General features: G+C 44.5%; 1 protein-coding gene across 2 annotated transcripts in view; it reads right to left on the bottom strand.

Annotated features, from left to right (window-relative positions):
• LOC127577686 (lysosomal acid phosphatase-like) overlaps positions 1-24,455 on the bottom strand; it is a 265,300-nt gene that overhangs the window by 229,778 nt on the left and 11,067 nt on the right. The window contains exons 2-5 of one of the 2 annotated variants that reach the window (XM_052029110.1): positions 14,935-15,030; positions 12,512-12,598; positions 7,881-8,033; positions 7,488-7,586 (exon numbers count right to left, since the gene is read on the bottom strand). The exons of the other annotated variant lie outside the window; for it this stretch is intronic. Coding sequence (XP_051885070.1) covers positions 7,488-7,586; positions 7,881-8,033; positions 12,512-12,598; positions 14,935-15,030 — 435 coding nt within the window. The remainder of the gene's footprint in view (positions 1-7,487; positions 7,587-7,880; positions 8,034-12,511; positions 12,599-14,934; positions 15,031-24,455) is intronic. 2 annotated transcript variants of the gene reach the window in all.

Here is a 24,455-nt window from a genome sequence, read left to right on the forward strand (position 1 = left end):
TGCATTTACTCACTATTACTTATTCCTTTGTATGATTATGGGTGTCACCGGCCAGGTTTTTATTCCTTGTTGCCCACTGAACCCTCGGTCAGCTGATAGGAGGGAACTTGCGTTGTAAAGATACAAATTATCTTGCAAATTACTGCCCAAGAGCAGCAGCAGAATGGAGCCATCTGACATCAGCCTTTCCACAGAACAAAATGGACCTGTTTCACTCTCAGAAACTATGTTTAGTGTAGTTTCTACTGCAATAATCACAAAGCTTGAAACTAGCAACCATGCTGGTGGTGGCAAAACACACAGACTGTAATTGGGACCAAAATTAGTTGGCGCACAGAAAAGTACAGTAATAACTGAAAGCCAGCATGGTTGTTAGGGCAATGTTTCACCAGCTTTTGTTTTTACGTCTTTTGATGGGGGCAGTGTACTTATTGAAGGTGAAACGGTTAACATTTTGGGTCTGGGATCTTTCGTCAGAACATTCTTCCACAGATGCTGCCCGACTTGCTGAGTGTTTCTAGCATTTTATGTTTTTGTTTCAGAGTTCCAGTATCTACAGGTTTTGATTTTCTGGCAGTGTACTTTTTTTTACATATATGGATTTTCAAAGAGGCAATTGATACAGCACATTTATTTGCATTTATAAAAGAATAGAAGATGCTGGAAACAATCAGAACACCAGATCTGATGAAAGGCCATCGATGTGAAAAGTTAACATTTTCTTTCTCCACAGATGCTGCCTGAACAGCATTTTCTGTTTTTATTACTTATTTCCAGCATTTACAGCAATGCCTTATTTTTGGCATCGTAAAGAATTACATAGTTACATCCTAAAGTGATTCAGGGGAACACTAACATGCCAGATTTGATAGAGTGATTTGAGACACTGGGACACCTGAGTGACAGAAAAAAGATAGAAGAGATGCAAATAAAAAATTTAAAAGAGGCGCAGTGGTTATTAGCCGAGATAATAATAGGGTTGAACAGTCGATATTAAAATCATGTTTGAGAAGCATATTTTAAGTAACCAACAGAATAGATAAAGGCAAACCAGACTTTCAGAAGGCATAGGATAAAGTAACAGGAAAAAAAAATACAGATCTTTTCCTAAACCTTTGCCTTGTTACTCCACTTAATTCCATCCACAAACTCGCCAAAGACACCACTGTTGTTGGCAGAATCATGGATGGTGACAGGGTGGTGTACAGGAGTGAGGTAGGTCAGCTGGTTGAGTGGTGCAACAACAACCTTGCGCTCATCATCAGCAAAACCATGAACTGATTGTGGACTTCAGGAGGGGAAAGTCAGCTGAACACGCACCAGTTCTCATTGAAGGGTCTGCAGTGGAAAGGGAGAGCAGTTTCAAGTTAATGGGTGTCAACATCTCGAAGGACCTATGTGCCCAGCACATAAATGCAAGCATGAAGGTGGCGTGCCAATGTCTCTACTTTCTTAGAAGTTTAAGAGGATTCTGCATGTCATCAAAGACTGACAAACTTTTACAGATCTATAGTGGAAAGTGTTCTGTCTGGTCGTATCACGGTCTGGTATGGAATGCACAGGAACACAAGAGGCTGCACAGAGCAGTGGACCCAAACAGACCCAGACAGCACCTTTCCCCACCATCAATAAATTGGCTTATTAGTGTCACACGTACCGAGGTATAGTGAAAGATTGTTTTGCATGCCATCCATCGAGGACATCTACAAGAGGCAATGTCTCAGGAAGGGGACATCCATCATCGGGGACCCCCACCACCCGGGCCGTGCCTTCTTCTCCATGCTGCCATCAGGCAGGCGGTACAGGAGCCTGAAGACCCACAGCTTAAGGTTCAACGACAGCTTTTTCCCCCACTGCCATCGGGTTCTTGAACCGACCTGAAAAACCCTAACACTACCTCAGACTGTTTCTTTTGCTCTCTCTCAACTTGCACTGATATCATTATGAGCATCTTGACATTATGTACAATGTTAAATGTTAACATGTTTGTAATGTACTGTACTGCTGCTGCAGATTGCTAATCTTCATGTCATCTATACCCAGTATACACGTCTCTGACAATAAACTTGAACTTAATTCCACCTTTAACCCACCTCTGATCAAGCTTTTTTAAGGTTTATCTCGATGTCTGCTTTGGCTTAGTAGCAAATGGTTTTAATCGATCATCACACTTGCAATAACTTGTAATAATCCTGGGACTTTTTGCCATGTTAAATATGCTACATCAATTCAATCGATGTAGTTGGAATTGGAGACAAAACAAGAAAATTCTGCTGGACTTCTATAAAACACCAGTTGGGCTCAGCTGGAATATTGGGATCAATTCTCACACAGAGAGTGGTCAGTATGTGGAACGAACTGCCAGAGGAAGCTGCAGAGGCAGGCAAATTTACAATGTTTAAAAGACATTCAGACAGGTACACTAATGGGAAAGGTTTAGAGGGATATGGACCAAACACAGGCAAATGGGACTAGCTCAGATAGGCATCCTGGTCAGCATGGATGAGTAGGGCCGAAGGGCCTGTTTCCGTGCTGTATAACTATGATAAAATAGCCTTCTATTCCGAAGCATTCTATGGTCATATGATCAACTACAAAAAAAAGTAGTTGGGTGCTCAAGGCCAAGTCATTCAAGTCAAATTGTCTTCTGCAAACAGGCACCTGAATGCCTTCTTTTAAGTGAGAGTTGGTGAGAGTTCGAAAATCTGTCAGAGGAGGAATCCAGAGACAAATGAAGACAATATATAAAAGATGAAGATACACACAGGGAGAGTGAGAACGAGCCTTAAAAGTCAAAAGGAACAGAGTGAGTCCTCACATGAGGAAAAACACATTAAAGTACATCTTTGACTACATCGCAGTGTCTCTTACAGTGAAGATTACTATAAAAAGTGCATTCTTTAAAAGTTAGACTCTGTGTGTCAAAATTTATATCAGTCTCACACAGCAGCCTACTGAAGGTGGAGAATCCGATACAGGCATGTAATACAACAAGGAAGGTGAAATACTCTCTGTTGTCATGTTCATTTATTCATCTACCTTCAGCGACAAGTGAAAACAATCTGACAGAAGAGGTGACACAGCAAAAGGAGCCATGCTGAATCACTGTCACCAGAAATGTCAATACCATAAGGAAATGCTTCCCCTCAGCTCCAGAAAACACAAAACATTCTACACTGAGGCTAGCAACTGAGGAGAGGAGGTGGAGTATTTCATATATCTGGCATATCAATCAATCCAAGGGGCAAGCAGACCTTAAGTATCACTTGCGGCCCAATGCCAAGACTCTTCCTCAAAATCAAGAAATTATGTACTTAAGTCCCAGACCTAAAATTTGAACATAATCATCGACCACTGAGGGAGCACTACAGTTCTGGTGCAGTCATTACACAGAGACTACTAGTACCTCACATGTGCACACAAGAAAGGCTCCATGGCATCATTCAGCTGCAAGTAGCAAAGTTCTCCCTGGTGTCATGGGGAATATTAGCCCTTTGACCAACATCACCAAAACCAGATTGCCTGCCAATTTACTGTTGTTGTTGCTTGGGGTTTGGATTTTGAATTGGGTTGGAATTACAGAGTGTAATTGGCTGTGTTATGTCCTACAGCTAGACTTTGTTACACATTCCCTGTACTCACTATTGATTGTTCACTCGTTCTTACTATCCTCCTGCAGATGGCTCCACCACCACTTACAGCATTCAATCTTTCCTGCCCGCTACCCCGTCACTGAACTTCCCTCTCCAGCTCTTTACCTCTCCTCCCCTTCACTGCAACTCTCTACCCTCTCTTACTTTTCCTAGTTCTGGTGAAATATCATCCGTGAAACAAACTCCGTTTCCCTCTCCACGGTGCCTTAAGAGTTGGGGAGTATTTTGAGAACATATTTTATGGCACTCAAGATGCTGACGCAACTGGTAAAATACGTAATAAAGAAAATGTCCCTGTTCTATAAAACAAGGCAAACACTTTAGGAGTGAAACAATAACAAATAAACAGTCCACTGGAATGCTCTCTTCAACATAACACCATAGGATTATAGCTGTCTTTGAAGTGTCATCTATGGCAATACAGATGGAGGTTTATAAGAGAGGCTGAATTGACCTGTTGGCCCCAGGTAGGCAGGGATTGTTACAGGACACACGCAAGGTAAAAAGAACAAGATTTTGTTCCTAAACAATTAACCCCTGCAGGAATGCAGGGAGAGGTGATAGGTTAACAACACATGGTCAGCAGAGCAAATTAGGACTTGACACCAATCTTCAGTTGGCCAATAAGTGATTAAAAAAAGCGACTGCACATTAGTCAAGAAAATATTCATCTATGATGTGTAACCTTAGAACTGGATGATACAGTTCATATTTAATTATGTTCAGGGTACAATAAATCACCACGTTGGGGTTTTTTAAGTCATCCTGCAGCTCTGACTGGCTTCCTTGCATGTGCTTGAGTAAACCAGTGAGCAAGGAACGAGTTTCCACAGGCACAGAGGGTGACTGAACTCCTACTACGATACCCGCTTTATTTCAAAAATACTTAATTGGATCTTAGGTACAAAGGGCGTGAAGTGCATTGTGTAAGCGCAAACTGTTTAATTAAGCTGCAAGACTAAATGAGTATTTTGCATCAGTCTTCACTGTGGAAGACATCAGCAATATACCTGATAGTCAGGGGCCTCAGGGGATAGAACTGAGTTGTCAAGATTACTAGAGAGAAGTTGCTCAGGAAGCTAAATGGACTAAGGACAGATAAATCTCCCGGACCAGATGAAGAGCACCCTCGGGTTCTAAAGGAGGTGGCTTTAGAGATTGTGGAGGCATTGGAGATAATTTTCCAGGCATCACTAGACTCTGGCATGGTTCTGGAAGGTCGGAAATGTAGTTCCGCTGTATAAGAAAGGTGGGAGGCAGCATAAGGGAAATTACAGACCTATTAGTCTGACATCGGTGGTTGGAAAGTTATTGGAGTTGATCCTCAAGGACGAGGTTATGGAATACCTAGAGGTGCAGGACAAGATAGGTCCAAGCCAGCACGGTTTCAAGGGAAGATCCCGCCTGACCAACCTATTGGAGTTTTTTTGAGGAAATCTCAAGTAGGATGGATAAGGGAGAGGCTGTGGATGTCATGTATTTAGATTTTCAAAAGGCCTTCGACAAGGTGCAGCACAAGAGGCTGCTTAATAAGATGAGAGCCCATGGAATTCCAGGAAGGATATTAGAATGGGTGGAGCATTGGCTGATAGGCAGAAAGCAAAGGGTGGGAATAAAAGGATCCTGTTCTGGTTGGCTGCCGGTTACCAGTGGTGTTCCGCAAGGGTCGGTGTTGGGGCCGCTTCTTTTTATATATATATTCTGTATATCAATGATTTGGGTTATGGAATAAATGGTTTTGTGGCTAAGTTTGCAGATGACACCAAGATAGGGGGAGGAGTAGGAAGTACTGAAGAAACACAAAAGGTTGCAGAGAGACAGTTTAGGAGTATGGGCAAAGAAATGGCAGATGAGATTCAATGTTGAGAAATGTGCTGTTGTACACTTTGGAAGAAGAAATAAACGGTCAGATTATTATCTAGATGGAGAGAAAATTCAAAATACAGAAGCGCAAAGGGACTTGGGGGTCCTCGTGCAGGATACCCTAAAGGTTAACCACCAGGTTGGATCAACGGTAAGAAAAATGGATGCTTACGTTGGCATTCATTTTGAGAGGTATAATGTATAAAAGTAAGGATGTGTTGATGAGGCTCTATGGGGCACTCGTGAGACCACTAGTGGAATACTGTGTGCAGTTCTGGGCCCCTTATCTTAGGAAGGATGTACTGATATTTGAGACGGTTCAGAGAAGATTTACGAGGACGATTCCCGGGATGCAAGGGCTTACATACGAGCAGCATTTGTTGGCTCTTGGACTGTATTCATTGGAGTACAGAAGAATGAGAGGGGACCTCATAGAAACATTTTGAATGTGACACACAGGTGGATGGGGCAGTTAAGAAAGCTTATGGGACGTCAGCTTTCATAAGTCGTGGGATCGAGTTTAAGAGCCGCAAAGTAATGATGCAGCTTTACAAAACACTGGTTAGACCACACTTAGAGTACTGTGTCCAGTTCTGGTCACCTCATTATAGGAAGGATGTGGAGGCGTTGGAAAGGGTGCAGAGATTTACCAGGGTGCTGCCTGGATTAGAGAGTATGGGTTATGAGGAGAGACTGAAGGAGCTAGGGCTTTACTCATTGGAGAGGAGGATGATGAGGGGAGACATGATAGGGTATTCAAAATATTGAGAGGAATAGATAGAATGGACAGCCAGTGCCTCTTTCCCAGGGCACCAATGCTCAATACAAGAGGGCATGGCGTTAAGGTAATGGGGAGGGGGGATTAGGGGGTAGTTCAAGGGAGACGTCAGAGGGAGGGTTTACACCCGGAGTGGTTGGGGCATGGAATGCGCTGCCTGGGGTGGTGGTCGAGGCCGATACGTTGGTCAAGTTCAAGAGATTGTTAGATAAGCATATGGAGGAATTTAAGATAGAGGGATATATGGGAGGAGGGGGTTAGATAGCCTTAAGAGTGGTTTGAAGGTCGGCACAACATGGTGGGCCGAAGGTCCTGTATTGTGCTGTACTGTTCTATGGTTGAAAGGACTGGACAGAGTAGATGTGGCCAAGTTGTTTCCCTTGGTGGGTGAGTCCAGGACTAGAGGGCACAGTCTTAGAATTAGAGGGTACCCGTTCAGAACAGAAATGAGGAGAAGTTTCTTTAGCCAGAGGGTCATGGATTTATGGAATTCGTTGCCACGTACAGCTGTGGAGGCCCGATCATTGGGGGTGTTTAAGGAGGAGATTGATAGGTATCTAATTAGTCAAGGTATCAAGGGATGTGGGGAAAAGGCCGGGAATTGGGGCTAGATGGGAGAATAGTTCAGCCAATGGTGAGGTCACAAGATCACAAGACAAGGGAGCAGAAGCAGGCCATTCAGCCCATCAAGTCTGCTCCAAGGTAGTGGAGCAGACTCGATGGGCTGAATGGCCTACTTCTGCTCCTTTGTCTTGTGATCTTGTGAATATTCCACACAAATCCCATACTCGTGTATGCGTCAGATAACAATATGTTAATGACTGGTCCTTGACACTGTCGGATCTGGTTATTTTCGAATCCACAGGTTCTTTCAGGAGTCCGGGAATGAGTTGAAAACAACTTGGTGCTTCACAAAGTTTTACTGGAAAAGTTTAACACAGTCACAGAGCACATGGCACTAGCCTTACTACTAGGAGATGAGCCGAGACAAAGGGAACAGGAAGAGCAAGAGAGATTAACAAAAAGCCACACCTTTTATACCCGAGATGAGAGATACTCCTTAGCTAACAATAGTCCAATTAGGTACTTGTGGCCAAACCAACCAGTGAAAAAACCACAGCCACTTGAGGTGTATTAAACACTATACATGTTAAAAAAAACTAATTAAAACAGTTGAATCCAACAACACTTACCTTATTTTTCTGTGTTTTTTCTTCAACTGCTCTGCTGTTGAATGTCTCCTCCAGCAGCTTTTCATAACGGGGACATTTCTGTAGTGGGAACTTGAGAAGCTGAAAAAAAAACACTATCACATCTTACTTCCAATATTCATTAGATGAAAATAGCCAAGGGCTTAACTTGCACCAAAATTGAAGGAACACACAAACCTGTTCCAGTGGGTAACGTACCTGCACTACCCCACAGAGTCATACAGGATCAAGAATCCTGGCCCAAGGAGCAGTGGGCGCACACATTGCGTCACCATGGGATATAGCAAGAGCAAACTTGCCCCATGGATAATGTACCCTCAGAGTGATACAACATTAACCTTTCCCCACTCAACACTGCACTTATATTACACTTGCCTTGTCCTGTTCCACAGGCACTGTATGCACAGGAATCGGTTGCCAGCTTAAGCCAGGGTGGAAGATCTGACGTCCTTGCGGAGGGTACAGACCAGCAAGGTTCACTTCGGCACTCATTAGGGTCCGGTCAATATCTGTGCTCCGAACATAAATCTAGAAAGAGAGAAAAATTACACAAATATACACCGGACGTGCTCTCAATACCCAGCAATTGGCCAATGTGGTAAAAGGAATCGTGCTGAATGGTAGTATACCCCTACCCAAAAAGGGCCACTCGAAGGAACCGAGGTTGAGTATTGTCACAGTCACAGAGTAATACAGAAGCAGGCCCTTTGGCCCACTTGTCCATGCTGACCAAGTTGCCTACCTGAGCTGATCCCGTTTGCCCGTGTTTGGCCCCTATAGCTCTGAACCTTTATTATCCATGCACCTTTCAAAATGTCTTTTAAATGTCTTAATTGTACCCACCTCTACCACTTCCTCTGGCAGCTCGTCCTGTATACCCACCACCCTCTGTGCGGAAAAGGCTGCCCCTCTGATCCCCTTTAAATCTTTCCCCTCACCTTAAACCTGTGCCTTCTGGTTATAGAGTCCCCTGCCTTGGAAATAAGACTGACCATTCACCTTATCTACATCCCTCATGATTTTACACATCTCTGCAAGGTCACCCCTCAGCCTCCTGTGCTTCAGGGAAAAAAAGCCCCAGCCTATCCAGTCTCTCCTTATGACTCAAGCCTTCCAGTCCTGGTATCATCCTTGTGAATCTTTTCTGCACCCTTTCCTTCCTACGACATCCTTCCTATAAGCTGGGTGACCAGAACTGCACACAATACTCCAAGTGAGGTCTCACCAAGGTCTTATATTATTGGAACATCATGTCCCAACACCTGTACTCAGTGCCCTGACCGATGAAGGCAAGCATGCCAAATGCCTTCATCACCCTGTCTACCCGAGTCAGATGCGTCGAGAGAGTTGCACAAATAGTGGATCTTTTATAAAGGATGGGGCCAAGCTCTGGAGGAATTTTAATATAGTCATTAAATAACCAACTTTGGACCAGGGGAGATGGGAACTCTTTCACATAGACAAGGAGGATGAAACTGGTTTTCCAGTCTCACTATCCAGCATTGATCGATAAGAGTAGGGCAGTGGATGGGGTATACAAGGACTTTACTAAAGTTTATGACAAGGTCCCTCAATGGTAGGCTGCTCCAGAAGATGGAGGCACATGCGATCCATGGAGACTTGGTTGATTAGATTCAAAATTGGCTTAGCCATAGAGCAAAGAGGGACGTTACTCTTACTAGAAGTCTATGACCAGTGGTGTTCTGCAAGCATCAGTGCTGGGACCCCTGTGGGCTGAATCGTAAGTTTACAGACGAGAGACACTGGAATTGTGGATAGTGAGAAAGGTCGTCAGAGGATTCAGATCAAAAAAAAACAGGATGCTGGAGGAACTCAGCAGGCCAGGCAGCATCCGTGGAGAAAGGCAGACAGTCAATGTTTTGTGTCAGGACCCTTCAGGACTGAAGATAGGAAAAAGGGGAAGCCCAATATATAGGGGTTGGGGGGGGGGGGGGTAGAAACAGCAGATAGGTGGATAAAAGAGGGCAGGTGGTTTGGGTAAAAGGTGGTGATAGGTAGATGCAGGTAAGAAATAGTGATAGGCAGGTGCTGGGGAGGGGAGCGCGGATCCACCAGGGGATGGGTCAAAGGTATGGAGGCAGGTGCCCCATGGGGGGAGGGAAGGGAAAACAAAATAGGGCGAGGAGAAAACAAAGAGATAGGCTCGGAAAGGGAGGTATAGACGCAAGGTGGGGGGGGGGGTTTGGTTTACTTAAAGTAGGAGAATTCGACATTCATGCTGTTAATGCCAAGACGGATAAATGAGGTGCTGTTCCTCAATTTTGCGTTTGGACATCTCCCAGCAGTGGAGGAGGCCGAGGACTGACACATCAGTGAGCATTATAGAACACCTGTGTTCTGTCTGTAACCACAATCTGCATCTCCCCATTGCCGGTCACTTCAACTCCCCCCCCCCCCCCCCCACCCCACACTATCACTGATATGTCAGTCCTCGGCCTCCTCCACTGCCGGCAGAATTCCAAACGCAAATTGGAGGAACAGCACCTCATTTATCTGTCTCGGGACCTTACAGCCTCACAGCGTCAACATCGAATTCTCTCACTTTAAGTAAACCAAAACCACCCCCTCCCCCCACCACGCCTCCTCTTTTCTTCCCTTTCCTGGCCTCTTTTGTTCCTCAGTGAGGAGAAAACCCATCTCCCCCCCCCCGGCACCTGCCTCCTTACCTTTGACCCATCCCCCAGTGGATCTGCTCTCCCCTCCTCCCCCACATCTGCCCATCACTATCCCTTACCTCATCTACCTATCACCACCCTGTGCCCACCCCACCTCCCCTCTTCTGTCCACCTATCACTGCTCTGCTTTTCCCTCCAATGTATTGGGCTTCCCCCTTTTCCTATCTTCAGTCCTGAAGGGTCCTGACCCAAAACTTTGATGCCTGCTTTTCCCCACGGATACTGCCTGGCCTGCTGAGTTCCTCCAGCATCCTGTTTTTTTGATCTGAATCCTTTGACAACCTTTCTCACTATCCACAATTCCAATGTTTGTGTCATCTGTAAACTCGCTAGAAGACACCTAGAAGTACAAGTACTTGGTTTACTGAAAGTGGAGTCACAGGTAGACAGGGTGGTGAAGGCGGCTTTTGGCATGCAGACCTTCATCAGTCAGGGCATTGAGTATAGAAGTTGGGAGGTCATGGTGCAATTGTACAAGACACTTGTGAGGACACGGGTCCCAGCACTGATATTTGCAGAACACCACTGGTCATAGACTTCCAGTCAGAGTAACGTCCCTCCACCACTACCCTCTCTGCTCTATGGCCAAGCCAACTTTGAATCTAAATCAACCAAGTCTCTATGGATTGCATGCACCTCCATCTTTTGGAGGAGCCTACCATGTGGGACCTAGATTTCAGCACCTACAGTTCTTTGTTTCTCTGTCAAAGGATTTAGCAGGACTTAGACCAGTTGGAAATGTGGGCAGACGAGAGTTTAATCTGGACGTTGAACGTGTTGCACTTTGGGAGATCAAATGCAAGAGGAAAGCACACAGTTACTGGCAGGAGCATTAATGTACAGAGGGATCTTGGGGTCCAAGTCCATAGCTGCCTGAAAGTGGCAATGCAGGTAGATAGGATATAAAGGCGGCATGTGGGATAGTTGCCTTCATTCATCCTGTCGTTGACGATAAAAATCAGGGAGACGTTGCAGCTGTATAAAATTTTGGTTTGGCCACATTTGGAGAATTGTGTGTGGTTCTGATTGTCCTATTACATAAAGGATGTGGAGAGAGAGAGCAGAAGACATTCACCAGGATGTTGCCTGGACTGGAGAGTATGAGGAGAGGCTGGACAAACTGTATCTTCTTCCATCGGGTAAAAGATACAGGAGCCTGAGGGCACGTACCACCAGGCTTAAGGACAGCTTCTACCCCACTGTGATAAGACTATTGAATGGTTCCCTTATACGATGAGATGGACTATGACCTCACGCTCTACCTTGTTGTGACCTTGCACCTTATTGCACTGCACTTTCTCTGTAGCTGTGAAACTTTACTCTGTACTGTTATTGTTTTTACCTGTATTACCTCAATGCACTCTGTACTAACCCAATGTAACTGCACTGTGTAATGAATTGACCTGTACGATCAGTTTGTAAGACAAGCTTTTCACTGTACCTCGGTACAAGTGACAATAATAAACCAATACTTGGATTGTTTTCTCTGGAGGCTGAGGGGTGACCTGATAGAAGTTTATAAAATTATGAGGCACAGATAGGGTAGATGTCTTCCCCAGTCCCCAGGGTGAAAATATTAAACATTAGGAGGGTACAGCTTTAAGGTGAGAGGGGGAAAAGTTTAAAAAAAGATTTACGAGGCAAGTTTTTGTTTAAAAAGAATAGCAGGTGTCTGGAACACGCTGCCAGGGAAGTAGTGGAAGCAGATACGACAGTAACGTTTAAGAGGTATTTAGACAGGCACATGAACGGGCAGGGGACGGAGGGATATGGATCACGTGGAGGCGGATGGGATTAGTTCAATGTGGCATCATGGTTGGCACAGACATTGTGGGCCAGAGGGCCTGATTCTCGGCTGTGCTGATCGATGTTCACTCCCCGGCTCCAGTCGCCTCACCTCACATCCCCTGCTGCCCCATGTCCAGTCCCGTTAACTTTCCACACCAGAGCTCGAGTGGCTCTACCCACACCCCTGCTCCCTTAACTCCAATCATTCTCTCTCCCCTCATCTCCAGTTACACACTCCCCAACTCCTAACACTGGACCCCTGCATTCCCCCAACCCAGAGCTCCAGGTCCTCTCCCTGCACCACCGTGACTCCACTCCCTCTCTCCTCTCCATATCAAGGACCCGACCGTGGCTTCTCTCCGTTGCCCTACCCCTTTTTTTCCAGTCCCATTTCTCCTCTCCTATCCCCATACCACCCGATTAACAGCAACCACCGCTCCCAACTCCACCTAGGCTCCTGGTATTATCTTTTCCAGGCCGCAGAGATCACGCGGCCCTTTGCTCCTTCAGTCAACTGCTCACCTCATGCCGGTCATAAGAGGAGTTGAGGAAGCCATTGTAGCGACGTCGCAGATACTGGCCCAGTGCGTAGTGCTGCCTCATCCCAACCTACACAACAGTGGCAGAAATCCCAGCCATTAATGGTGGAGAAAGAGCAGCAAAGGTAAACACATCATCACAATGTCCCTCAATGTCAAAAAAAAAACAAGAGCTGGTCATTGAGTACAGGAAAGGGGGCAGTGCACATGCATCTGTCTACATCAATGGTGCCGAGGTCGAGAGGGTTGAGAGCTTCAAGTTCCTGGGAGTGAACATCACCAACAGCCTGTCCTGGACAAATCACGTAGATGCCACGGCCAAGAAAGCTCACCAGCGCCTCTACTTCCTCGGGAGGCTAAAGAAATTTGGTTCGTCCCTTTGACTCTCACCAACTTTTACCGATGCACCATAGAAAGCATCCTATCTGGATGTATCACGGCTTGGTACGGCAACTGCTCTGCCTGGGACCGCAAGAAACCGCAGAGAGTTGTGGACACAGCCCAGCGCATCACTGACACCAGCCTCCCCTCCTTGGACTCTGTCTTTACCTCTCGTTGTCTTGGTGAAGCAACCGGCATAATCAAAGACCCCACCCACCCGGGACATTCTCTCTTCTCTCCACTTCCACTGGGGAGAAGATACAGGAGCCTGAGGGCACGTACCACCAGACTTCAGGATGGCTTCTACCCCACTGTGATAAGACTATTGAACGGTTCCTTTATTCAATAAGATGTACTCTGACCTCACGATCTACCTTGTTGTGACCTTGCACTTTATTGCACTGCACTTTCTCTGTAGCTGTGACACTTTACTCTGTACTGTTATTGTTTTGACCTGTACTACATCAATGCACTTTGTACTAACTCAATGTAACTGCACTGTGTAATGAATTGACCTGTACGATTGGTTTGCAAGACAAGCTTTTCACTGTACCTCAGTACAAGTGACAATAATAAACCAATACAACGGTGAGATCCAGCTCAACGTCTGTCAAGCTTGAAACCCAAATCCAGTTCAACACCTTTAAGGGCCACTCCCACCAGTAACTTAGTAAATATGTGCACTGTATGAACTAGGTATCCACAACAAACCCTAGTTCCATCCCAGACTGGTGGAGGGTGTCAGTAATTATTCATGGCCAACATGCTCATTGGAAGGACAAAATAGGCCTCGGAGTACATGGTGACTGCTTTAGTCACCGCTGCTCAGACATTGGTTCCACCTGCACTCTCCACACAGCCGGATTTGGCACTTGGGAAAGGAACACAAGTGTGGTGGCACTTTTACAAAGACCTTAAGAGTTAATATATTTTTGGGAGGATGGAAAGAAAAATTGAGGGGAGTAGAATGTTGTGTTTCAAAGGTCAGGGAGATTGGATCACAGACAGTGATATGAAGTCATAGCAGCCCACGCCTGTGAAAGTGATCTTATACACTAGGTAACAATAGAAACTGGAGAACAGGAATAAATGGACATGGCCTTTGAATGACAAGCCAGGCCACTGTTGGATCTGGTTATTTTCAAATCCGCAGGTTCTCTCCGGAGTCCAAGGAGGAGTTGAAAACAACCTGGGTGCTTCACAAAGTTTTATTGGAAATGTTTAAAACAAAGAAACAGTCACAGAGCACATGCACATGACTGACCTCACGATCTACCTTGTTGTGACCTTGCACCTTACTGCACTGCACTCTGTAGCTGTGACACTTTACTCTGTACTGTTATTCTTTTTACTTGTAGAACATCAATGCACTCTGTACTAACTCAATGTAACTGCACTGTGTAATGAATTGACCTGTATGATCGGTATGCAAGACAAGTTTTTCCACTGTACCTCGGTACAAGAGACAATAATAAACCAATACTATCAGGAGATGAACTGGGACAGAGGAACTAAAATGAGCTGGGAAGGGGGGAGAGCGTGAGAGAGAGAGCAAGATAAACAAGAGTGATTAACAAAAAGTGACACCTTTTATACCTGAGATAAGAGGTACTCCTTAGCTAACGGTAGTCCAATCAGAAAACCTATTAGATACTTGTGGCAAAACCAACCAATGAGAAAACACATATTCACCTGACGGACGAACCAATAAGCTAGTAAGTGGCCATTCCTTGCGCAGCCACTTGAGGTGTATTAAACACTACACGTGTATTAAAAACTACTTAAAACAGTCGAATCCAACAACATCGACAGACCTCCAACAACCGGTGTCACGGTTCGTCAGCACTGAGAGAATGCAGAGGAAAGAGAGAAGGCATCAGGTGCACAGAGGTGGGCAGGAACAAGGGATTGAACAAGCGACAGACTGGAGGGGAGAACAGGCAAGAGGGCAGAGTGGCGTGAGAGAGAGTAACAGGCACAAGGACAGAGGGGTGCAAGGGACTGATAGAGAGAGGCATATCTGACCTGGGTAAGCTGTGCAAAGCCTTGGGGCCAGTCCTTCTCCGTATATGGATCGGATGGATATGCTTGGGCAGGAGATCGGTCACCATGACGATAAATCTGTGGAAACAAGTCACCATAAATAAAATCTAGCCAGTGTAATCTGGATTTAATCACAAATTAATCCTGTCCCAACACTAATAACTGAGCAGGAACCTCAACTACAACAAACTCCCCAATGAGGGTGCAACAGGCTCAATTACAACAAACTCCAAAGCATCTGGGCAGGGAGAAGAAGGGAACAAGGCTGAAGAAACACCGGAAGCGTGACGCCACTTGCGGGCTGCCCCCAGAACACTCTACGCAAAAGATGTATTTCACTGTGTGTTTCGACGTACGTGTGACTAGTAAAGAAATTTTATTTAATCTAAAGATTCACGCTTAATTTCAAATCAGAAGCCAAGAAGGCTGTGGCACGTTCAGCCCCAAAGGTCTTTCTCATCACTGAAAGTACATTAACCAGGATAAACATCTCAATTCCACTTGTCTGCCTTCACTGCACGTCCTTTACTTGTCAAAATTCTCTTCCTCCGCAATTTAAAAATAACAACCTTAATAGATGACTCATGATATGAATTGTAGCAGGGCAGGTATAGGTGTCATAAACTGAAACATAGGGTATGCAGGTAATTTACATAACTGGAAGGTCTGAATTGCCTGATAATGGCAAGGTGATTTGAATGCTTCTAGCATGATAACAAAGGATGACTTCCAGCTCCACGCAGTCCCAGAAACAAGATGGCAATCAAAGCAGCACATTTCCAATTTCCCTTTTCCTTACTTGTCTGATCTATAACATTTCTCAGCACCTAGCAACCCCTTCGCAGCACCATAGCACAGTCCCGAGACTTGGAATCAGCTTTGTGATTTTACATTGCACCACTTCCCATGGTTGAAAGTCTTTCAGGAGTCGATTAACAAATTCGGTGCCCCAATATCCAATGCTTGATCTTACCAGAACCATGTACCAGTTGTAGTAGCATTCCCGAGTCATGTCTTAATGATGATTATTATAGGTAATCATTTTATTGGCTTGTCCAACTGCTATGCCTTATTACAAATAAAGCACCTTTGATGTAGTAAAATAGCAAAGAGCATTTTATCTGGAGCATTACAAATGGAAGCTGACATTGAACAGTGGGTATTAGGGCAAATGAAAAAGACTGGGTAAAGAAATAAGTTTTAAGCTTTTACAGAGAGTGTTAAAACCTAAATGAGAGAAGGTAGTCCAGGGTGTAGATACCAGTTTTGGGGTGGGCAGCCAAAATCTTGGTCACCAATAGTACAGCCAATAAAACTGGGGATACCATAGCCCCATATCTACCCTATTGAACCCTTTAAGAATTTTGCATGTTTCACGGAGGTCAGCTCTCATTCTTCTGAAGCAAGGCCGAGCCATGTGTCACTGATGATTCTTCTATCTTGGCACCAGAAGCGTGGCAACGCTTGTGGGCTGCCCCCCCCCCCCCAATCACTACGCAAAAAGATGTATTTCACCGTGTGTTTCGATGTACATGTGACTAATAAAGATATCTTATCTGCCTAACCTTTCCCCCTACAGAGAGTATATCCTTCCTTGGGTAAGGAGACCAAAGCTGTATCCAATACTCTAAGTCTGGCCTCACAAAAGGTCCTATATTATTTAAGATAGACATTCTATTTGCCTTTGTAGCTACCTGCTGCACCAGCACACTAGCTTTCAGCAACTTGTGTTCAAAGAACTTGGGCCCTTTAGAACATCAACACTTCCCATTCTTTCACCAAAAAAAAAATCAGCATTTTTCTTTTCTCCCCCATTGAAGTGGATGACCTCATTTTTCTCCATGCGATAAGGAGTAGTTAGTCCACACATTCCCTTGAGTCTTTAATAAGATTACAATCAGATCAGCCACGATCTCGTCCACAACCCCATCTACCTGTGGCAACCCTCCACCAGCTTGTTCAAGACTATCGCCCATTGCCATATAAATAAATATTCAAATACACTGCTTCCACTCCAAAGAAAATACTGGACCATATCTGTCATAAATGATCAAATACTTTTTTTTAAGATCAGCAATCTCTAGTTCTAGATTATCCCACAAGAGGAAGTGAACCAAGAGAGAAAAAAACTTCTACGCACTTCCGTTTTAAACGACCAGCCATATTTTGCAGCTACGTCTCCTTGTTCATGACTCTCCCACTAGTGAAAGCATCTCAACACCTACCCTGTCAAGTTCCCCATTGAACGTCACCCCTTTCTTCTAAGCTCCAAGGAGTACCATCCCTAATGAAAAAACACAATGATGCTGGAGGAACTCAGCAGGCCAGACGGCCTGACTCCAGACTTGATGGGGAAGCTGTCTGTATCCCACCCATTGATTTGGACTGCGCTACGGACATCTGTGTAGAGCAGTTGGATCCAATTCCTGATTCCCTCCCCAAAGCCCATTTTGGAGAGCACGTTCAACACGTACGTGTGATATCCTGTCGGAGGCCTTCTCCTGGTCCAAGCTGACCAGGCAGGTGTTCACCCCTCTGTCCTGCACATAGGCAATGGTATCCCTGAGCAGCACAAGGCTGTCAAAGATCTTCCTACCAGGTACAGTACAGATTTGGTCTGGGTGGATCACCTATCCCAGAGTAGACTTGACCCTGTTGGCGATGGTCTTGGACAGGATCTTATAATCCACATTCAATAGTGAGATGAGTCTCCAACTTCTCATGTCCGCCCTCTCCCCTTCTGCTTGTAGATGAGGGTAATGATGCCCTTCCTCATGGATTCTGACATGCCATTCCAAACTTTAGCCTCTCTTGATAGAGCAACCCTCTTATCCCAGGAATTAGCCTGGTTAATCTCCTTCCAATGCTCCCATATCCTCTTTTAGGGAGACTGACCAAAACTGTACACAGTATTCCAGGTGAGGCCTCACCGACACCCTGTACAACAAAATTTCCCTATTGTTAAACTCCAACTCCTTCATAATAAAGGCCAACATGTCCTTTGCCTTCTTAACTACTTGTTGGACCTGGCAGTTAACTTTGTGATTCATACACATGAACACCTAGATCCCTCTCAACTTCACTCATTTGCAGTCTCTATTTAGATTATAATAGGCCTTTTGATTCCTCTTTCCAAAGTGCATGACCTTCCCCACATTAAACTCAATTTACCAGACTTTTGCCAAATTACTCAATCTCCATTGCAAAATGACAACATCCATCCGTCACCCCATTGATCACTAGGGTTGATTCAGCTGATCTGGCTGGCCAGGCGGGTGTTAACCTTCCCTCACAGCTCCATGTGCGTGCAGGCACGGTAGTGTAGTGGTTAGCATAACACTATTACAGCGCCAGTGACCCGGGTTCAATTCCAGCCAGTCTGTAAGGAGTTTGTACATTCTCCTCGTGTCTGTGTGGGTTTCCTCTGGGTGCTCCAGTTTCCTCCCACATTCCACAGGTTAGGAAGTTGTGGGCGTGCTACGTTGGTGCCAGAGGTGTGGCAACACTTGCGGGCTGCCCCCAGAACATTCTACGCAAAAAGATGTACATCGAAACACACAGTGAAATACATGTGACTAATAAAGATATGATATCTTTTCTTAACATGCCCTTCCACCCATTTTCATATCAATGGAAACCTTACATTTCATTCCCTCCTCCAGTAAACAACTGAGGGCCAAGAACTGATCCCTGGGGTACTCCACACCCTTCCACCCTGTCAGGGACCCAGTTATTCCAGTTTTAAAGAAGAGGTGCTGGTCTTATCTGTTGATGTTTATTTCCTGCAGGACAAATCATCTCCCACATTCAGTTTAATTCTGTTTAGTTAATAGCAGAATGAAAAGACAGAAGAGAAAAAAAACAGTAATCTTGAAACTAAAGTCCTAATTTGCCTCCTATCATTTCCTACCTTAAAGTATACACAGTTGTTTTGATATTAACAGCAGTTCAGTTCAACAAGGTGCATGACAACCTGGGTCAAACTCACTCAAAATGTCAATCATACAGCACTGAACCAAGGACTCCAGACTACAAAACCCCAGAATCAAAAACAGTTGCTAGCCCAATTTAATCTATAATGCAAAGTTAAAAGATTTCCAAGGGGAAGGATTCACAGTGGATATGGGTAGAAGATTTGGGTAGCTGAGTGACGAGGGAAAGGGTTACTTTGGTGATACATGAATCCCATAAATTCCATACTGGTGATACTTTGTCACTTTGCCAGTGCTCAACAGTGTACAAAGCATCTGGAATGATTTGCTTGGTGTTTGTAGGCAGGACGTATCTGGTTAATTTTCCCCACATTGTTAGGCAGATGCCAGCTTAATGAGAGAAGCCACTGGCTCTGGAGCTCGTCTTCAGTTCTGCAGCTGGTCACATCTTTTACAGTATCTAAATCTCTCAATTTCTGATATAATTCAGCTTGGCAAAAGCAGAGACCTCAAGAGGTTATACATTTCCTCTTGGCTGAAAATGGCTACAAATCCTTCAACCTTGTCTTTTGCAGTCTGGGCCTGGCTCACTGACGAGGATAGGGACATTCTTGGAGCTGCCTCTTCCCATTTGCTGTTTAACTGCTCACTGACTGGACTGAGTAGATCTGTTCGCTGTGGGCTCCTTTTAGCCCTGCCTGATCTGATGATTCCTGTGCTGGATTCACCATGTTGACACCTCATACTCCTGTACACAAGAATCTGCATTTTTACTATCATCTACTTAACATTTGCCAGCTCTCAGTGAATGACATCATTGGACGGAAATGCACCTCACATTCTTCACTTTGATCAAGTGCAGGTTCAGTTCTGATCTCTGCTCTCACTAACCCATGAGGTGTCTTAGTTTGTAATTAATACAGCATCTTTAATGTAGAAAGATGCCACAGGTATGTGTGTTACCGAACAGCAAGATAAAGGCAGCAAATGGCAATGTGACTTAAACATTGCTGGCTGTAGCAACGCTATCCAGGTATTACAACAAGACAGGTCCTGGATTCTGCCACTGTTAGTATATAGATAGACCCAGAGGTCAATCAAGAAAAATACTGAACTTGCACTTCCACTATCTGAGAACCTCATATACCAAGCACTTTACAGCCAATGAAACACTTCTAAAATGAAGCAGCTGATTTTAGCAGAGAAAGGTTTCAGAGACATTTAGACAGACACACGAACCGGTAGACAATGGATGGATATAGACCACGCACAGGCAGATTTTCAGTTTAAATTGGCATCATGGCACAGACATCGTGGGCCGAATGGCCTCTTCCTATGCTGTACTGTTCTGTGTCTATGAAATCTGACACAGAAATCCGCTCTTAGGCATTAAGGGATCTTTTGCATCCAAGACAGATGGTCTCAATTTAGCATCTCTGGAAAGAAGGAATACGACATTCCAGAACAGTGTGGTCCTGGATGGTCAGCCTGCCTTATGAATTGGGGCAAGTCTTTATCCTGCAACCATTCAAGGGTTCTTCCTGAGCAATGATTGACATCCTGGAAGCTAATTGGTCTACATAACCTCAAGATCGGTTACAAAGCACTTTGAAAGATTAATGCTTAATAAGCACCTATTAAATCACCAGGGAATCCTCAAAGAGGTCAGGAACAACCAAACCAACTGGTTGAGATCTGCCACAATATCCTAATTAAGTACTTCTCATGTTAGCTCACTAACACTCACTTTTACTGTGCAAAAGCTGAGAGAAAATACAAATGTCTCATGACTTTCAAACTCTAAGAGAACAACGAGGATGAGAGAGTCGGGAACATCAGAAGTACAGTCATTCCACTTTAATGACCGAAGAATACAATGAAATTCCTTAAACATGGCATCAAGAAAAATCACTAATTGTTTTTTTTAAAATGGATAAGAGGATGAATTACATCTGAATTTAAGGCAACACAAAAACTGCTACACCGTTCATGGCAACTGCTTCTAGCATTTGGTATTGGTTTATTATTGTCACTTGTACTGAGGTACAGTGAAAAACGTGTCTTGCATACCGATCATACAGGTCAATTCATTACATAGTGCAGTTACATTGAGTTAGTACAGAGTACGTTGAGGTAGTACAGGTAAAAACAATAACAGTACAGAGTAAAGTGTCACAGCTACAGAGAGTGCGCAATGCAATAAGGTGCAAGATCACAACAAGGTAGATCGTTAGATCGTGAGGTCATAGTCCATCTCATCGTACAAGGGAACCGTTCAATAGTCATATCACAGTGGGGTAGAAGCTGTCCTTGAGCATGGTGGTACATGCCCTCAGGCTCCTGTATCTTCTACCTGATGGAAGAGGAGAGAAGAGAGAATGTCCCGGTGGATGGGGTCTTTGATTATGCTGGCTGCTTCACCAAGACGACGAGAGGTAAAGATAGAGTCCAAGGAGGGGAGGCTGGTGTCCGTGATGCACTGGGCTGTGTCCACAAATCTTTGCAGTTTCTTGCAGTCCTGGGCAGAGCAGTTGCCGTACCAAGCTGTGATACATCCAGATAGGATGCTTTCTATGGTGCATCGGTAAAAGTTGGTGAGAGTCAAAGGGACAAACCAAATTTCTTTAGCGTCCTGAGGAAGTAGAGGCACGGGTGAGCTTTCTTGGCCATGGCATCTACGTGATTTGACCAGGAGAGGCTGTTGTTGATGTTCACTTGATGTTGTGTATAGTACATTTGATGTGTACAGTACCCAATGCATAACACTCAGAGTCCCCTATCAAATACAGGGTCTATGTTCCATTTTAGTTTGTATACAAGTAAAAGATTCACTAAGATTTTCCTTTTAGCATTCTTAGTGTGGGCAGTTGTGCAATCTAATAGCTCTCTGGTGCCTTTCATAGCACGGTTCAATTAAATTCTTAGATGGACATGTGGTGTTAATATTCCAAAGACAACATTCTCTTTACAACAGTTGCAACTCAAGCTCTCATGATCCAGGCTACTGAGTGATTCAAGATATTCCTGTTTTCTGCAAAGTTCACAATAATGAAACAAGTGCATCTCTACACAGGCAACACTCGCGTTACCACCATTCAGGTAACAGAACTTCACCCTTACAGAATTCACAAATCACCACCCAAAAATTTGAGATACGTAGTAAAATTCACTCTTATGGAATTTGTGTGAAAAAATACAAATAAACAAATTTCTTCAACTTGCATTTCTTGACGCGCTTGCAGATCACGCGGCTATGCGCTATGGAAAAATCACGATATAGGCTATTTTATAGGAACGCAACCACCCCCGTAACACAGAGCTCGACCTATGAGCACTTGAGCTCACTTTGCACTGACATCTGGCTGCAAGAACTACTGCATCAGATGTTTTTGTTCAGATGTGTCTATGTGCCTGTGATGCTGCTGCAAGTAAGTTTTTCATTGCACCTGTGCATACATGTACTTGTGCGTATGGCAATAAACCCAACTTGGCTGCCTATTCTGGGCGGTGGCTCTACAAGAATTCAGTTAGGACTAAAATAAAAATCACTGTGGGACTGACAGACCATGAAGCCAGACACTTCAAATTCTGTTGCAACACTAGCCCTTTATTGAGGAGCTGCATGGGGAGTATGGATTTCTGATTCTTGGCTTGCTTGATATCGCACCTTACTGTGGCGGATGTGCAAACAGATTTCAGTGCTCCCTGGGCAACAGTCACCTGGGACCCTCTGAAAGTCAGGCCCAGTGAACCTTATTAGCCACAGTTGATGAGGAGATTTACAGAAAGAAGCTGGGTGAGAGTCAAATCAGAAACAAAGGGAAACCGAAAGCTGGATTGAGATAAGAGAGAGAGAGATGACTTGAAAAGTGCCAAGTCATTGCATGTCACCACAATTTCACTTATTCTCTTTCTGGGGTTTCCAAGGCTGACTTTCAACTCAATGCGGTAGTGGGAGTCCTTGCAAATGCAAGATCAACCTCAAATACAAATGAATACTGAATGGCAAAAACAATGCAAATCCAGTAATTCATGGGATAGGAGAGGTTTGAGAGCTCAAGTTCCCACGTCCAAAGCTGGAGCAGTGGAAGTCCAGAGAGGTGCCCGCAAACTACCACACAGGAATACCACTCCTATAACGGGCAGCCTTCGCTGCAGAGCAAGGATTACGCAGCAGCTGGCCAAAGCAAAATACTGCAGATATTGGAAACTTAGAACAAAATAAAGCACTGGAAGCACTCAGCAGGTCAGATTGTAATGCTGATGAATGATCACCCACCTGAAATGTTAACTGTTTCTCACTCTAGAGACTGCATAATCCAGGTATCCCCAACATTTGCTGCTTTTAATTTATATTGTGTCAACTGCACTTACTGTCCGTGTAGCAAAAATATCCCACTGCACATCAAATAAACCCATATAGATTTTACCTTATGCAGAGTCAAATTCCATTACTTTTAAAAGTTTTTCACCTTGAGTTATTGTTAATACCCCATGTGATCCCCCCTCTTATGCCAACCCTTTTCCACCACAGGTATTGAGGCTGTTCCTATTATTTCTCTGGAACATCTCACACCCACTGACATTAAAACTTGCTGTTCATCTAACTTTTGTCTGTTGCTCACAAATAAGAAACTAAAATGAAAATTGAACTCTTAAGAGAGAAATGTGGCATTTTCATTGCTTTGGATCTGCAAAACAGCAACTTCCTATCTGGATGTGAGCAGTAGGTTATCTCACCAACTCCAGGGTTCAAAAAGCCACTTTAAATCTTATTTGTAAACTTAGAAATACTGGTGTCTAATAAACCTTTCACAATAGAACACATTAGTTTTCTGACCAAAGACTGCAGCCAAGCTTAATGCTTCAAGACATCAAATGCTGCACTGCGTTAAGAACAGAAGGCAGCTCAGTGGAGCACCGGTGATCCAACTTCAATCCTGACGTCGAATGATGTCCGTGTGGAATCTGCACAGTCTCTCCATGACCTTTTCCCTCCCCCCCACCCGGGGTGCTTCCGATTCCTCCCACATTCCAAAGATATATAGGTTGGTTGTTTATACGCCTACTGTAAATTGCCCCGAGTGTGTAGGTGAGTGTTAGAATCTGGGGAGAGTTGACAAAATTATACAGAGAACAGTACAGCACAGGAACAGGTCCTTCGGCCCACGATGTCTGTGCCAAACACGATGTCAAATTAAACTAATCCCATCTGCCTGTACATGATCCATATCCCTCCACTCTCTGCATATTCATGTGCCTAAACACCATTTAAACACCACTATTGTATCTGCTTCCACCACCATCGCTGGTAGCGCATTCAAGGCACCTACCACTCTGTATAAAACTTACCCCGCACATCTCCTTTAAACTTCCCACCTCTAACCTTAAATGCATGTCCTCTAGTATAAGACATTCCTACCCTGGGAAAAAGACTCCGACCATCTACCCTATCGATGCCTCTCATAATTTTATATACTTCTATTAGGTCTCCACTCAGCCTCCCATGTTTCAGAGAAAACAATCCAAGTTTGTCCAAATTCTCCTTCTAGCTCATATTCTCTAATCCAG

The sequence above is a fragment of the Pristis pectinata genome, chromosome 14 (assembly GCF_009764475.1).
Source record: "Pristis pectinata isolate sPriPec2 chromosome 14, sPriPec2.1.pri, whole genome shotgun sequence".
Taxonomy (NCBI): Eukaryota; Metazoa; Chordata; class Chondrichthyes; order Rhinopristiformes; family Pristidae; genus Pristis; species Pristis pectinata.